This window comes from Gambusia affinis, linkage group LG24 (assembly GCF_019740435.1).
Source record: "Gambusia affinis linkage group LG24, SWU_Gaff_1.0, whole genome shotgun sequence".
NCBI classification, from domain to species: Eukaryota; Metazoa; Chordata; class Actinopteri; order Cyprinodontiformes; family Poeciliidae; genus Gambusia; species Gambusia affinis.
The window spans coordinates 8,338,756-8,354,863 of NC_057891.1; the positions used below are offsets into that span (position 1 = coordinate 8,338,756).

At 40.2% G+C, this 16,108-nt stretch overlaps 2 protein-coding genes across 5 annotated transcripts in view; one reads left to right on the forward strand and one right to left on the reverse strand.

Annotated features, from left to right (window-relative positions):
* Positions 1-455: 455 nt before the first annotated feature.
* rcbtb1 (regulator of chromosome condensation (RCC1) and BTB (POZ) domain containing protein 1) lies at positions 456-8,734 on the reverse strand. 2 transcript variants are annotated; one of them, XM_044109206.1, is made up of 13 exons: positions 8,644-8,734; positions 7,666-7,919; positions 6,486-6,636; positions 5,317-5,483; positions 4,855-5,013; positions 4,674-4,781; positions 4,419-4,561; positions 4,124-4,187; positions 3,283-3,409; positions 2,767-2,893; positions 2,413-2,564; positions 2,194-2,324; positions 456-1,765 (listed from the first exon to the last, which is right to left on the reverse strand). In XM_044109206.1, exons 2-13 carry the CDS (start codon positions 7,789-7,791, stop codon positions 1,625-1,627), a joined length of 1,596 nt encoding a protein of 531 aa, XP_043965141.1. In that variant the 5' UTR covers positions 7,792-7,919; positions 8,644-8,734; the 3' UTR covers positions 456-1,624. The 2 variants fall into 2 exon arrangements, 1 of the variants encoding a protein (XP_043965141.1); XR_006369883.1 differs by lacking the exon at positions 456-1,765 and having other exon boundaries at positions 2,197-2,324; positions 2,413-2,530.
* A 2,938-nt stretch (positions 8,735-11,672) lies between these two features.
* Positions 11,673-16,108, forward strand: part of LOC122826872 (fibroblast growth factor 14-like) — a 65,645-nt gene continuing 61,209 nt past the window's right edge. The window contains exons 1-2 of one of the 3 annotated variants that reach the window (XM_044109214.1): positions 12,158-12,299; positions 12,399-13,059. In XM_044109214.1, coding sequence (XP_043965149.1) covers positions 12,771-13,059 — 289 coding nt within the window. In that variant the 5' untranslated portion in view covers positions 12,158-12,299; positions 12,399-12,770. Of the gene's footprint in view, positions 13,060-16,108 lie in introns of all 3 variants that reach the window. The other 2 variants (XM_044109213.1, XM_044109212.1) reach the window with 2 other exon arrangements.

The window sequence follows — 16,108 nt, forward strand, 5'->3', positions numbered from 1 at the left end:
AATTCTTCTTTAGAATAAATTTTTCAAAGAAATTGATAACTTTATAGTAGATTGGTTTTTTAGATCAAATGTTGGAGCTGCATTAAAAGGTGATTCAATAACATTAGATCAAGGGTGTGGCAATTTTTTGTAACTTTCACATTTATCCTGACATTTGTGTTTTAGCAAAAATACAGATTAAAATGTCATGTTATCATGACAAGAAGTTGTCACTTCCCACAATTGAAAATATCAGGAACACCAAAATAACTGTTTTCTTAATGCATTTAGCAAAATTCTGTTTAAGTTTTGGATTTACAATTATTTACACATCTAAAATGTAACAATTTACTTAATATGACATGCTCAATTTATTATTGAGCTGGAGCAAAAAATAAAATAAAATTCTGGAATTTTAGCTTAACCATTTTTTGGCACGTCACAAAAAGTGTGGAAGTCAAAAACTCCAGCATTGCTTATTTCAAGGTCTTTATTTATTCAGACAAAGAGCACCTTAAAACTAGATATAAAAAAGCAAAAATCATTGCAAGTATTTAACAGCAAATCAACTCAAGAATTTTAGAGTTGTGTGTTTAAGTTTGCAAATATGAGCCTTAAAAAAACAAACAAACAAAAAAACTATAAAAATACATGTTAAGGAAAACCATCACATTTTCAGTTTCAATCTCCATATTTATACAAGACAAAATAAAAACTGTAAACCTCAACCTCATCATTTTAACTGCCCATTGATCTGCTTTACTAAATCTGAAACAGTCCCTAAACAGAACACATAAACTAAGCTCCAAGATTAAATCCATTCCAAATAAAGATAGTTTCAGATCACTGAGAAAAGGAAACCTAAGAAAGGAAACAAACAGATCTTCCTTTGTCCTCCTGCAGATTAATTTGGTCAATAACATTTATTTTTTATCAAGCACACCCAGGTAGCAGGATTCTTATTCTATCTTTGGAAACTGTATGAATACAGTAATAACTATAAGTATTAAGTTATGTCAAATATTGCTTTAAATCAATTTCAAAACATATACATTAGCAGAGAAACAAGGAAGCTTAGATCATTGTAACAGCACATAACATTAGCAAAGATTCTAGTGCAACGTCCTTAAAAGTAAACGCTCAAATCTCTTTAAAAAGCAAGTTTGACTTAATAACGGCAAGATTAGGTGCTACAGAGCAAAGTCCAAAATTCAAAAACAGTCGTTTTGAACTTAAAACGTCTTGAACAGTAACAATCAACCAAATGACCGGCAATCTAAATGACTTGTATAGATGATATCATTTAAAACTTCAAATGTGGCTTAACCCAGAGCTTCGAATGCAGCACCAAGATGAGCTGCAGAACAGTGCTACCAGCCTAATCTCTGTAAGTGGTTCCTTCCTTTCAGTTTCTCGCATGCATTGTGCAGTTAAATAAAGAGGAATGTAAGAACTGGTTAAGAAAATTGCGGTAGAGAACACTTGCAGCATGTAAATATTCATATTTATGAACGTTCAGAATGACTTCACAGGAATTGGCCAAAGTGCTGATTTAAAATCCGTAGATAACTACAGTCAGTTCAATAAGGCGTGCTGAACCTGCAGCACACGTTGTGTTTAAAATGTGAGAAGGCAAGAGCAACGCTCAGTTTTTGAAGGCTCCGCAGCGGCTGGCTCGGCTGATAAACTCTTTGAGCATGGCTCCGTCTACTTCCCAGAAAGCTGTGGTCTGAGTCACCTGAGTCATGTGGTTGACACAAAACCTAAAGCAAAATTCTTCAAGATCCTGGGGGAAAAAAAACAAAACAATAATGATTAGATCTAAGAGTGGTACGGAACATTAAAGTGAAATGAATCAGAGCAAATTAGAAGTAATGTCTAGGACATTAACAACGCACATTAGCAAAGATTGCAGTTCACCAAGTGTACACTAGTGGTCACAATAATCTCACAGAAAGTGACAATTCCTCATTGGCGAGTCTGTTCAAGTGCACACTAATTGGAGAAATTCAAGTTTTCATAATGCAAACATCTAAAGAAGGAAGTTTGGACTGCATGTTTTACAAGCAGTGGTACATTAATTTTCCTCTAGTCGGGTCAAGATATCCTTTAGATGATCAACTTTGGTCATGTGTTAAACATTAGATTTGATCAGATATGGTTTTAAGAGTACAAAGTGTTTACAATGGAGAGCAATTCTCCAAATAGCATTACCTCTGCATCATATCGAATGGCTGCAGAAAGCAGGGTGAAGGCATTTTCTACAGTAATTCCCCTCTTGATTATCTGCTGACACAGACGTTTCAGGTGGTTTTCACAGTAAGACGTAGCCAGATCCAACAAGCCTGAACCAAAGACACAAACTTTAGAAACTGCATCGCCCTAAATACAAAGATTATCAGACATGTTTGGAAAACGTGTGCTCCGTCTTACCAATGGCGTCCTCGGGTGGCAGATCGACAATGTCTGTGTAGAGAAACTGCAGGAAGGATCTGTAGACGGGATATGAGAACTGGCTGATCTCGATCACCTCCTGCTGATCTTCTGTCCACTGGGAGCGAAACATTAAGCGGAAATGCTCACACCTACCAGCACACAAAACACCTTCATTTAGGCGGAGGAGAAGCTAGAGTACTGGTGAAAGGATAAAAATAGCCTTTCACCAAAGGGTAAAAGTCAAATGTTTGTGATTAGTTATTTTTATCTGGTGCTTGTGTGCCCTTCTTCTAATGGCGCTCTGGCCAAACATTCAAATTTAGTTTCATTCCCAGACAGAAATAAACAAACCTGATCTTCAGGACAGCTTTGTGAACATAAATGCATTTTCCATCGACGCTGAACTTGAGGTCGGCAGTGTCTGGACAGTCAAACTCTTCCCTGAGAGCCTCAGAAATCGTCATGAAGTCATCGTATTCTGAAATAATGATCTAGATCAATGGTGTTCATTTCATTGGATATTTAGTGAATACAGTACACTAAATATTTATTTTCACACCTGATAAAGATGAGTAAGAAGCCTTAAAATAAATACATCTTTAATGGCAAAGGCAAATTCTCACACTGACAATTTATTCATTAGATTTCTTCCACCCTTAATTTCCAATTAACAGAGAGGGTGCGAATAATTGAGAGTTTGTAAATATAGAAAACGTGGAATTTTCTAAAATTCTGTATGAGAATATGTTACTACTCTTAAAGACTGATTTAGTTAACGTTTTTTAACGCATCTTTACCAGGGGTGGCAAAAGTTGTGGAGGGCGCTGTGAATGAGTTGTCCACATCGTTTTCTTTTTTTTTTCTCACCCATAGAAACGAGGCGCCACGACACAGGGGGCGTAGCGAAGCAGGCGAACACATCATCCAAGCTGCTGAGGTGGGTGAGGCGAGGACGTGAGATCAACTGGCCTCGACACTGACCCCACATGTACACCTGAAATGCAGGTATTTGAATTAACATTTTAACACGCAACTATTTGGAGGTATAGGCAAGGAAGAGTTAATGATGCACACTGTAAAGTAAGATATTTGCACTGCTGTGGCCATGTCTAAAGTGATCATCCCTCATTTATTTATATTTGTTTTTGTTGACTAATTAAGGGTGGTTTGAACCTGAACTGAGCTTCAGTTTTTCAAAGCAGGCATTTCCACTTGCTCTCGCTGTTAGGTTGATCTGTTTAGCTGCAAACTTGATTTGCAAAAGTAGTTGACTTTGCTTGGACTAACTCTAAATGTGACTGGATTAATTTATAGCTCGATTCTGATGGGCTCCAAATTTGACTGACTGGCTTGATCTAGTTAGCAGTTAGCTTGATTGGGAAAATTTCTTAGCTTGACTTGCTATAAACTTGAATGACTACATGTAAGATCTATCTTGTTTTAGTTGTTAAACTTTAATAAGTACTAGACTGAATGAATTATCTAGATCTGACTAACTTTCAATTTCATTCTGGTTAGCTTGACTTTGAAAGGCTTTAACATTTTATCCTTTTAGACATTTTTCCTGTCAAAATCTCTGAGGAAGATGTTTGTTGTTTTAAACAAATCATTAAAAACAGACCATTTTCACATGTAGTGTGAAAAAAAAAAGTTTCCTGAAAGATTCTGTTCATATATAAATATTGCAAAGATAAAATCAGATATGTACCTTGCCGCTTGAAGTCTTGGCTGCTGAAGTGTGTGTTGAGTGGCATGCTGCAATCTCTACAACCCTACAGGATTACAGATTTATTTATACACCACACAGTGACGCATGATGGGCATCTGCCCTGAAGCCATTGTGTATGAAAAGGAAAATGATAATTTTGCCAAGTGACTACTGCTTCTAGCTTCCTGTGGAAGTTGAAGTAGAGGATTGAAACAAAGACAGGAAGCAGGGAGACTAAATCCCAAAAGGAAAAAAATTATCTTTTGTTTCAAATGTGTTCTTTCTTCCACTTTACCTTTCTTTGTCATCCATGATTTGCACAGGACTGAGATGGTTGTTCTTATTGCCAGTTCCTAGTTGACCATAAGTATTTGCTCCCCAGGCATACAGTAGTCCTTCGTCTGTAAGAGCCAAGCAGTGTCCGTAACCTGAAACAATCTGGACAGAAGGAAAAGAGCTGTTGGATTGAATTTGACATTCAACAAATGCAGTTAAATAATTGTAAACCATGATTACTTCAAAGCTATACAGCAAGTTAGAAAGTTCTTACTTGCTGAATGCACAACCCTTGAAGCGTAGTAAGGCGACAAGGAGAAAGCTGATTGCCATTGTTCCCAGTTCCTAGCTGCCCGTTTCCATTGTAGCCCCAACCGTAAATCTAAAAGTACAAAAACATTGCATCAAGTTCAGGCTCTTAGAAGGATTAGAAAACATGAACACAGCATCGTCACCTCTCCGTTGTCAACCAGAGCCATGGAGGATGCTTGTCCACATGTGATGCTCACTGCAGTCTTGCCCTGCAGGCTGCTGCAGACTTTCCTTGGGTACGGCTGGTTGGCTGTGGAGCCTGAACCCACCTGACCACAGTTGTTATAACCCCATGCAAACACCTGCGGGGAGGATGATAATGTTTACATTTTAACAGAATATGGAAGATTTCTGTGTACATTTTTTTAACATTCATTTAAATCAATCAGTTTATCCCATTTAATAATTTTTATAAGTTATTTTAGATTCCTTTGCAGTCATGATTGCTTACATTTACCTCAATGTTCAATGAACTGACTGAATTAACCAAGTAGTAGACTGATATTCATGCATTTTGTTAACCATGTTGCTGTATGCAAAAAGACAAATAAAACACGTTATACATTACCAACAATAGGCAAGGCGATAATAAAAATAACGCTTACCTCTCCGTCGTGAGTGAGAGCCAGAGAATGATGTGAGCCACATGCCACCTCCATCACTTTCTTGCTCTGTAGGTTCGTTGTGATCGCCACGGCTGAAAATCCCGGGTTGGTTGTGCCGTTCCCTAGCTGACTGTAACCGTTATGACCCCAGGAAAACAGCTGACCATCTGAGAGATAGCAGCACATACACATCCTTTATTTGTCTTGTTAGACATTACAAACAAAAACAGCATGAAAACCAAAGTGAGTTTAATTAGCTGCAAGCTAGTTTGAAGTGTTAACGACTGTTTGTTCAGCAGCAGTATGGAGCTTTGGGCTCTGAAAGCTTCCTGGGTGATCAAATCCCAAGCATGTTTGCCTTCAAGTCGCACCAAACTAAAAACCATAATCAAATATCTCTTCACAATCTTATATTCAAGCTAACGCCCTTCTGCTTGATGTCATGAGGCTGTGCAGTGTCTGTGCACATTAAGGAAAAGTTAGGTGGGTGGAAAAATATGTTAAAAAATTTACACAAGCAACAGAGATAACTTCAGTATTTACAGAACAGTAAAGGATAAATCCCACTTAAAAAATTGAGGGAGATTTCTGAACTCTCATTCCTTATATATGAGGTCAACGCTGAAACAGAAACACCAAAAGCATTCATCCTAGTCTAAGGAGAAGATATCATCTGCCAACTGATCTAAAATTCTTATTAGTCCAAGAAAATATTTACATTTTTCTAGAAACTGAAATGAGCTTCATTTGCTTAAACCCAAAATAAATAAGCCTGAATAATCTGAAAATGATTTACATTGGCATTTGATGATATTCATTTTATTATTTTAAAATGTTACTAGAAGGACTGGAAATTTATGCAAATGCATCTCAAGTAGTGCCGTTTGCTTGTGATCAAGTCACTAAAATCATTCAAGTGTAACTGGAAAAGCCCTAAACTTCTAGATTTGATAGGAAAAAAAAAAATCTCAACTGAAAATGTTTTGCGTATGGCTAAACAACTGAGATAGTTCACATGTTTATGTATTTACCCAGAATAACACAGATAATAAAAGTCACATGACATAAGATTTTAACTTAAATTAGGAGACTTTAGCACTTAACAACCGATAAAGGAGCAAAACCCAGACCTTTCGTTTACATACTAAATGATGAGTGTGATAACCTGCCTTCTGAAGCCAACAGCACATGAGGTCCACTGCCATAGCTGAGGCTGACGATCTTCTTTCCCTGTAGGAAGTCCAGTTTCTTTGGCACAATAGTGCTCACACTGTCACCTGTCCCAAGGCAGCCACTGCAGTTTAGACCAAATACATACACCTACAAATAAAAATAAAAGAATTATGCTAAATATTTAAGACAATTTGTGCATTTCACATTATAGCCTCATTTATATGCAACACTGCAACTTCAAGTAGCTCCAAAAGATGTACTTGTGCAGAGATTGTGTGTAGCTCAGTTTGTTAGAGCAGTGTACTTATAAAGCCAAGGTCATGGGTTCAATCCCCACACTGGCCAATTGAAGCATAAATTGTTCTATAAAGTCAGCTCTTGAAAATAGCATGAGGCAGTATTTTAACCATCATGCCCATTGATTTTGAAAAACATAACAGCATTTCTTCAAATCTTCATTGTCGTGAGCTCATATAAGTTTTTCCTCTATTAACGAAGACATAAGATTATGTGTGGCTGGTTAGCTCAGTTGGACAGAGCAGTGTACTTATAAAGCCAAGGTCATGGTTTCAATTCCCCCATTGGCCAATCAAAGCATAAGTATTTTCTTAAAGTCAGCTCTTCAAAATAGCATGAGGCTGTATTTTTAACCATCATGCACATTGATTTTGAAAAACATAACAGCATTTCTTCAAATCTTCATTGTAGTGAGCTCATATAAGTATTTCCTATATTAACGAAGACATAAGATTATGTGTGGCTGGTTAGCTCAGGTGGTTAGAGCAGTGTACTTATAAAGCCAAGGTCTTGGGTACAATCCCCACACTATCCAGTTGAAGCATAAATTGTTTCATAAAGTCAGCTCTTCAAAATAGCACAAGGCTGTATATTTAACCATCATGCACAACAGCATTTCTTCAAATCTTCATTGTAGTGAGCTCATATAAGTTTTTCTAATATTAACTAAGGCATAAGATTATGTGTGGCTGGTTAGCGTCTTTTTAACAATGGCCACTCTTTTATAAAACACAGACATCTGGTCTATGTCCTAAAAATCACACTGAAGTTTGTGGTCAGGCGTGGAGAAAGTTCAAGACATGTGAATACCTTCAAATGACAATGTATGCCCTCTTGTGTGTGTGTGTGTGTGTGTGACTTAAAACGGTTTGTGCTCACGTCATTTTCTTGAGTGACGTAGATGGCTTCGTTCGCTGATGTCCCAAAGACACAGGCCTGACGGACTGTGGCTCGTTCCTCGCTGCTCAGCAGCGAGAACAGGGGCCATTTACTGACATCTACCATGACTGCTGCTAATTTCAGCTCCCCCGCAATGATGATGAGGAAAAGTCAGTAATGAAAGAGTTCAGGAAAATGGTGGGAGTGGGGAGTTATTAGGGGAAAGGTGGAAGTTAAAAGGTGGAGAGGCATTCCTGCAGACAGAAAAGAAGAAATGGTTAAAACAAAGAAAATACTTTTATACACATTCCTTGTTTTTATTATTGTGTCAAAAACCAGAGCATTATATATCAAAAGTTGCTTTGAAGAAACAAAGTTTGTCCTTTAGATCAGCATTCCTGGTTTTGATTGTCATTTTATAGTTATTGATAGCTTGCATTACAATGCTTAATCCTTAATCCTTCTACTGAGTTACTGGATTAGAGTTACTCTTAAGTAACTCTAATCCAGCTCCTCTTCCTTCATTAACTATTGAACTAAGCAAAGCTAGTGTCATACTTTGTCAAGTGGACTCTTCAAAGCCATGAGAAACATGCTATACTACTACATAAGCAGGGAACTCTTGAATTGCTGAATTTTTAAGTTGTTTGGCAGCGAGACAAAAACTTATCAGCTACATACAACTGCGTCATTTCTCTCAAGTACTCTCTTTTTAACCAAAAAGCAAAATACCTTTATATATTTTAGTCACTCGTGTGAGGCACCACGTTAAGGTGAAGGTAAATTACGCATGATTAGCTTAGTAAGTTAAGTATTTTCATCGAGCTCTTCTTACCTAAAGCATCTCCTTACAACGACAAACCTTTAGACAGGAAATAATAGATCGACGCTGTTTCGGCCCTACTCACATAAACATAAATAAACATTTCTATACTATTTACAAAACCCCTAAAAAATTCACAAAGCAAAATCGCTTACCGGGTGATGTAAATAAACAGTTGCCTGAGATCAACTGCCCGTCTTCTTTGTCTTCTTCTTCTGGATTTTTTTATTGGCGGTTTTCTTCTTTGTATGACTACAAACTCGATTTAGTAGCCATGGTAATACAATGCTGCCCCTTCTGGTCAATAGCTTAATTGCAGTTACAACCCCCTCCCCCCACACCCCCAAACAAAAAAAAAAAAAAAAAACAAACAAAAAGACAAGTTGGATACATATTTACATTCAATTAGCCTAAAGTTTAGTTATTTTAGCAGAGCTAGAATTGTATTTGATTTAAATCAAAAATTATAAAAGAAGTTTAAAAAAAAAGTCTTAATTTTTTTAAAGTTTCTCGTTTCAATACAGTTTATGTGTTGGGTTTCAGCCCTTCTCTGCAGTCCGTGTGATTCAACACATGAGGGCGTCAAGGAGCAGCAGTTCTAGTCCGTTGCAGCTTGTTTCCACCTCATTCTCCGAAGTGCGATGCCAGTAGTGGTAGAACTACCACTGCTGGTTGCTTTAGCAGTAGTGGCTGCCACTTTTAAAGCATTATGCCTATTATGTTGACATAATAGACACTTGGCCCTATTATGCCAAGTATGTCTTGGTGTTGCTCCTTGCCTTTTTCTGTCCCTCAATAGAAACATCTGAACCAATCAGAGCTCTAATATGCAATGAATCTTGATTATTAAGGACTTTTATGCGGTCACTTTAGGGGGATATAAAACACCTTTTCCTTATGACAAAGTTCTTTGTTTTATCTTCAGTCAGTAAATTCACCTAGCTCAGTTTTAAAATATGCTGATTTCCTGCCCAGATTGGACACAGATATACTTGGCAGTCGGATTGTTCACAGCAGTTAGGTTAAATATTATTGGTTAGTATGATCACTGTGAATAAAAAACACTCTCCGAATTTATTTCAACCCTGTTTTTGTGATAGAATGACTGAAGTGTTGCATTTTCATTTAGATTTACTTGGCTTTGTTCAGATTTTTAAGGATATTGTTCTTGTCTGTGCAATGAAACCCATAAACCTTCCAGTGTTTTTAGTCCTTGATTCCTTGATTGTTTGAGTTTTGACCTTTTCCTACTTTATTTACATTTGATAGGTCTTGACCTACTCAGTTTATTTCTATGTTTAGTACTGTTGGAGAGGTGTTGCCATATTAGATAATTCTTGTGCTCTTTCATCTATGAATTTTGGTTTATTGTCTTATGATAGTTTCAGGACTTTCTGTTTTCGTTTGTAGACCTTTTTCAGTCTTAGTTCATCTCGTTTTGTGTTAATTCGTCTCCTTCCCTCGGTTTCCATGCTGTTTTTCTGGCGCTGCTCTCCCACATCTCCTCTGATTAGCCCATCTGGTGTCCTTTGCCATTTTCCACCCCTGTCTCAGTATTTAAGCTCTTAGTTTCTCATTCTTTCCTGATGGATTCTTCCATTTCTGTTTGTCTGTCTATAAACAACGTTGGACTTAACTGTAGGTCTTTACTTTGACTAAGCCATTCTAACGTATGCTTACGCTTTGATCTAAAACTTTACATTGTAGCCCTAGGTTTAGTGTTTAGTCGTCTAGGGGTCAAACTGATTCAACAAAGGAAACCAACTAGAGGATAAATGTTTTACATTTTCTGCCTCTCTGGCAAACAAACCAGTTCACAGCCTATTAATTTGTTCACTGGGTTCTCAGTCTGCGGATCTGCTGCAGCAGCATGTGTGGATTCAGCACTGTGGACAATGCCAGTTTTGGCTCTGAGTGAACAATCACTGCAGCACACCGAGCCCCCAACAAAAGAAAAACTGCAGTGCTGATTACGGCGCAAGCCTGTGTTTCTTCTTGATTTAAAAAAGAGCATCCTGCTTGTTCAAGCAAACCGGAAAACCAAACACTGATTAGATGAGGCACTCTAATCCATCGGAGCTTGAACATCTTAATGTTGCATATGAGTCATGCAACAGGTTGCCAACAACATACACTGCGTTTTGGATTTTGAGAGTAGTTTTAGAGCTTCTGCAGCTCAAAAGGCGGAGCAGCGAACGAGAAGCGGTTTTCCCTCTGGATGAGTAATACCTCTGCGCTGCATGCCTCCTCTCTCTCTCTCTCTCTGGTTGTCAGTCACATATTGACGGTGTGGGGAACCACGTGTCTTCACTAACTGGAAACTTCCTCCACCCCAGTTGGGCTGCAGCAAGCTGCACTAGAAAGCAGGAGGTAGATGCTTCCTTCAAAATAAAAGTCATGACAGAGCGCTTGGGTTGTTTGCACTGACATGCACTAAAACAGGAAAGTGTAACAGACTGGTTCTGCAAAAAACAAAACAAAAAAAAGTATTTTTGGCATTATTTAGCATTCAAATTTTTTTTAACACGCAGCAAAGTAGCTTTGAATATTAGTTTAACATTTAAATAAATGCAAGGTAGTAAATTAGTATTCATACTGCTGGAACTTTTCCCATTCTATCAAGTCAAATCTCCAAAGTCCAACAAATTTCTCTGGGTTTTATGCAGTAGATGAACAAGTACTGCATTGTTATAAACTGGAAGGAAAATATTTTTACATAAAAAAAATAGAGAAAAAATGTGTAATATATATATTTTATTCATATTCCGGATTTAACACTGTGTAGAACGACCCTTTGCTCCTTCAAAGAACAACAATGCTCTTTCAGCTTCTCAGTTGGGGATAGGTCTATGTTTTAACTAGGCCATATTAGCACATATACTTCTTTTGTAGAGTTGGCTGAACTGGAAGATAAACACCTGCCCCAAACCTCAAGGGTTCTGCGACTTGTAACAGGTTTTCTTCCAGGATTTTCCTGCATTTCGCATCATCAACTGTGACCAAGTTCCCCCCACAGCATGATGGGGCCATCACCTTGTTTCACCATGTAACTGGTGTGTTTAAAATAATTAGCAGTTAGTTTTTTTTGTGTCCACCTCTCCCACAAGATTTACTCAAAGCGGACGTGTTTTGACTTTCTTCCAACAATTGCTTCCTTCTTACAGTTTTTTTTCTTTCTGCTAGCCAAACCAGTGAATCGTTGGTGCCATGTCTTATTTTGATGCCGCAAACCGGAACAGATGTTTGCTGTAACCGCTTCCACTTAGTTTGCTGGCTGGGTATCGATAGTCGGTGCACCTTGTCGCGTCGGTCCCCTGAGCGCGGCTGGAGAGGACTCTGATGCCCCGTGACTGGACCGAGACACCGCTGGGCTCCCGCGTCTTCCCCACATCCAGTTTCTGGACTGCTGAAGGCTCCACAGCCAGACTCCCGCAGCTTCTTTTTTTTCATTATTACCAAGGTGAGGAAGAGCGGCAGGAGGAGGCGGAGAGGAGAGAGACAGACAGCAACAGCAGCAGCAGCAGGATCTTGGCGCATTGGAGTTTATGGATTATTGAGAAACGCGGATCAAATATTCATAAGGATTTTTTAAAAGAGGGAAAACACAAGGTGGGATAGTGTGAGAGATTCCCTGCAGTGATTCACCAGCAGGAGCACCGCTGATTTTTCATCCGGCGTGTGCGCTCAGCGTGTTAGAGTGCGTGCGCGCGTGCGTGCGTGTGTGTGTTTGGAAAGGAGCCCCCCCTGCTGCAGCACTTTCCTGCCGCACGGACGGAGTGATGCCACCGAGTTGCTGACGGACACCCGGCAGGTTCTCCGCACCCCGCCTCCCTTCCCTCCCCTCCTCCCGCACTGACGGACGCATCGACCCCCTGCGATCCCCACTAATATGCAATGGTTTTTTGTGCAGAAGCAGACAGCTGCCGCGTACAGCCGACTTCACGCTAGCGCCGCCGCATGCCTGACAGTCGCCGCCGCTCCTCTCCCCGCGCCGCGCGGCAGACGACGCCATCTGAAGAGAAGCGCTCTGGGGCTTTTCGCGCCGCGGCGGCCGCGCGGCAGCAGCAGCAGTAGCGACCCTTCCTCCGCAGCTGAGGACCACCGGCCGCTGGGGCAGCAGGAGACGGGGATCGAGGAGACATCCGCCGCAGCGGTTGCGCTTTTCCAACCTCACGGGGGCGACGTCGACGCGGAATACGTGCGGCTGGTGGTCTCCGAGCTTGCGGGGAAAGCGGGCGAGAATCCGGGCGAAGAGCTGGGCTTCCTGCTCTTACTTTTGTCTATGGTGCAGATCGGGGGCGCGCCGCACCGCCGAACTGAGCCCGACAGCTGGCCGGTTCTGCTGGCATGCAAAGAGGGGGGAGTATCAGCCCCCATGCGGTGGGTGAATTTTAGGCTGCCGCATCCGGAGCGCTTATCCTCTTCCTTCTCTTCTTCTTCCTCCTCCTCTTCCTCCTCCCCCGTCTCGGCCAAATCCATGCGGTTTATTTGGAACAACATTTTCAGCAAAGGATCGCATATGCTGCAGTGTCTTTGTGGCAAGAGCCTCAAGAAAACCAAGAACCCAACTGGTGAGTTAGTTTGCACGTGTGTACCTGTTACACGACAAAGTGACTGTAAAAGTGTTTGTGATGGAGTTGACCTGTGCATGTGGGACTGGGTTTTCTCTGCAGTAGCAAGGGCAGCGACTGAGAGCTCTTAGAAGGGGAGGGCTGATGATTCAAACTAATTAGCAACACTAATATAGATGTAAACTTTCAGGATCAAACACACCACATTTATGGAGCAGAAATAATGCAGAGAAACTTTTTCCTCCTGTATTCTCAGTTGTAAATGTCACAAACTCCAAATTCGACCGTTTCAATCACTTCAATTAAATGCTTATCACATCAAGCGTTATGCCTGTCTTGTTAATCTCCTGAAACTCACAAATCATGCTCCCAAGAGAGCAAAGCAGCAGACTTTCCACTGTCTCCTCTGTGTGATGGACTCACAGTGGGAACTGCTCACAGTATTGACATATTGACATTTTAGAAAGATGGCTGGCGTGTCCTGCCATAGAGTATTTAGAGGACAACATAAGAGACCAGAAGATAATTTTATTATTATTTTTTTTAATCTCTAAAACGACATAAAGTGGAAAGTTTTGTAGAGTTCAGCAAACTTTTCTACAAACTAAGCCAACACTCGCTGAAGTGATGCGAAAGCTCCAGGATGTGTGACACCACACGGCAGTGAGCAGAGAATAAAAATGCAACCAGTGTTTCCGCGCGGTAATGATGAGATCAGCCTTTAGTGACGGTGTGTCTTCTCTTTGTCCTTTAATGGAAAACAGCCATATCTTTTGGATGAGTGATTACAGAGCGCTGTCCTTTCAGAGTTTGGAGAGTTCAGAACGATTCAGCACCACGGACAGCAGCCTTTAAAGTCTCTATGGACTTCCTTAGTTCACTGCCTGGAGTGTTGCTTTACCCTGGTCTGTGTTTCATACATTTGACTGCAAACATTTTGTCAGGTTAGATCAAAGTGTCTCCAAAGTTGAGACCTAAACCTACTTGAGAATCTGTGGTAGAGTCTGAAAATAGTTCTTCTAAACCACTCAAACTGTTTTTGTCCTCCTTCCAAAACCCTGCAGCCTGTAATTAAAAGAAGAAGAAGCACAACAACAAAAAACCACTACATGAGTGCATGTTTTTCCCCCTCTGGGCTTTGGCTGAGTTTCTTCTCATTACTTCCTCTTTGCTCATTTGATGAAGCTCCCTGAATTCAGACTTGCAGCGTTTATGTGGGGGGGGGGACACAAACAGCCATGTGATGCAAAAGCGGAAACTTTTCACTGCACTGCTTTGGTAGGAGTATTTTTCTAAAACAGTGTCACGTTAAAAACATTTTGATTGTGGTGCATGAATAAAGTTATAATCATTGCTTTTTAACAAACATCTCTGGCAGATTTTACTGGTTGCTTTTCACTTAGATTCACATTTAGCACCCTGATTTTCTTTTCCACTAAAAGTGGGACTAAACATTTAATTTAATGTTTTCTAGTTAAATCTAGTGCGTATACCCTTGATGCAGCCACAGTTCTGTGGGAATAGCTGGAAAGAGAGGCTCAGAAACTTGGCTTCTTGCATGTATTGTTTTGCCATGTTCTGCAATTAGCCGATGAAAATGTTATCTCACCCGCCCACGTATCCAAACTCGCACACGAAACCCTCAAAAAGTGCTGCATCTCCGAGAAGCACAAGTTATCCCAGCAGCATCCTGCCGCTCAGCTCATAATCTTCCAGCAGCTTCCTCAGTTCAGCTGCTGGCTTTCTGCTTTTAATTAAAGACAAGCTATGAAAACCATCTGTCTGCTTGTGTATTTAAACTTAATGCATGTGTCTATTTTTTTTGTTTTACAAAACTCAGCATCTTGCTGGATTGTTCTCTTCAGCATTATTGCAATGGAGGATTCTATGAGTCCAATTCCTGTTTCCTGCAGATGAACCCATCTCATTCATTGTTGGAAGCAATAAGGCACAAGAATGTTCCCTGGACCTTCAATAGCCCATGCAGGCGTGGACTCCCATTCATCCTCGTGTATCTGCCCATCTTCTTTGGAGAGTTGCTGTTAAGGCTTCATGCGTTATGTTTTATTCAAACCCTGTAGTACAGCAGCAGGGTCTTGCTGTTTTTGGAAGGAAAAGTCTCCCAGTCACAAATGGACTCTTATGTTTTCAACAACGTTCAGAGTCGAGTCACTGAGTGATCAGAAGGAGAGCTTTGTTGTTTTCTCTGAGCTTAAATTTGTCCTTCTGGATTGTCGTTTGCATGCCATTACGTCGTTTGAATATGATGAGCAGACAGAATCCCCATGACGTCTGTCCTCTGAAGTCACCCGTGGGGTTTTGGTTTAGATATATGTGTGTGTGTGCGCCCTCATTAGTTCATGGGTTTTGTTGTCCAAACACACTGAGTCTGCACAAAGATGACTTTGCTGGACTGGCCTGTTTTTGCCTGGACTCATCATGTCCTGCATGTCAAACTGGGCAAGAAAATCTGCGTCATCATACGTCATCTTTTATATAATCGGACTTGAAAACAAGTTCTTCTTGCAAACATGGCATCCTGGTAGTATTTTTTGTAGTACAATTAAATAACCCACCAGTTGTTCAAACTGGTGCAACTACAAGGGGGCAAACCTCATGGTGTCAACATTCCCAAATCAAATGGAGTTATGTTAAACCTAACAGCTGCTTAAAAAAGAAACAGGAAAGTTTTTACATCCCTTTAGTGGAAGTTTGGTTCTCCTTTCTTAGCAGAATCATTTTAATCCAGCCTCATTAGAGTTTTCTTTTTATCTTGAGTGAGCTGAATTCCACAGCATTTAAGTTCAGGCTTTGACTAGGCCATTCCAAAACCTCTGCTTTGGATCACTGTAATGCTGTGATCCAAAGTACCAGTGACTCATTGCTGGATATGCTGGATCATGATCCAGGGTTTCAGGGTCTTGCAGTTAGTCATCCAGGTCTGAGGAAAGTCTTGAGAGTCATCTAGAAGTTTTTTGGCAAATGTGTGACAAGTGTTTTTTAAATACTTTTTCTATTGCACTGTAGATGTGAAGACATTTCTACCTCA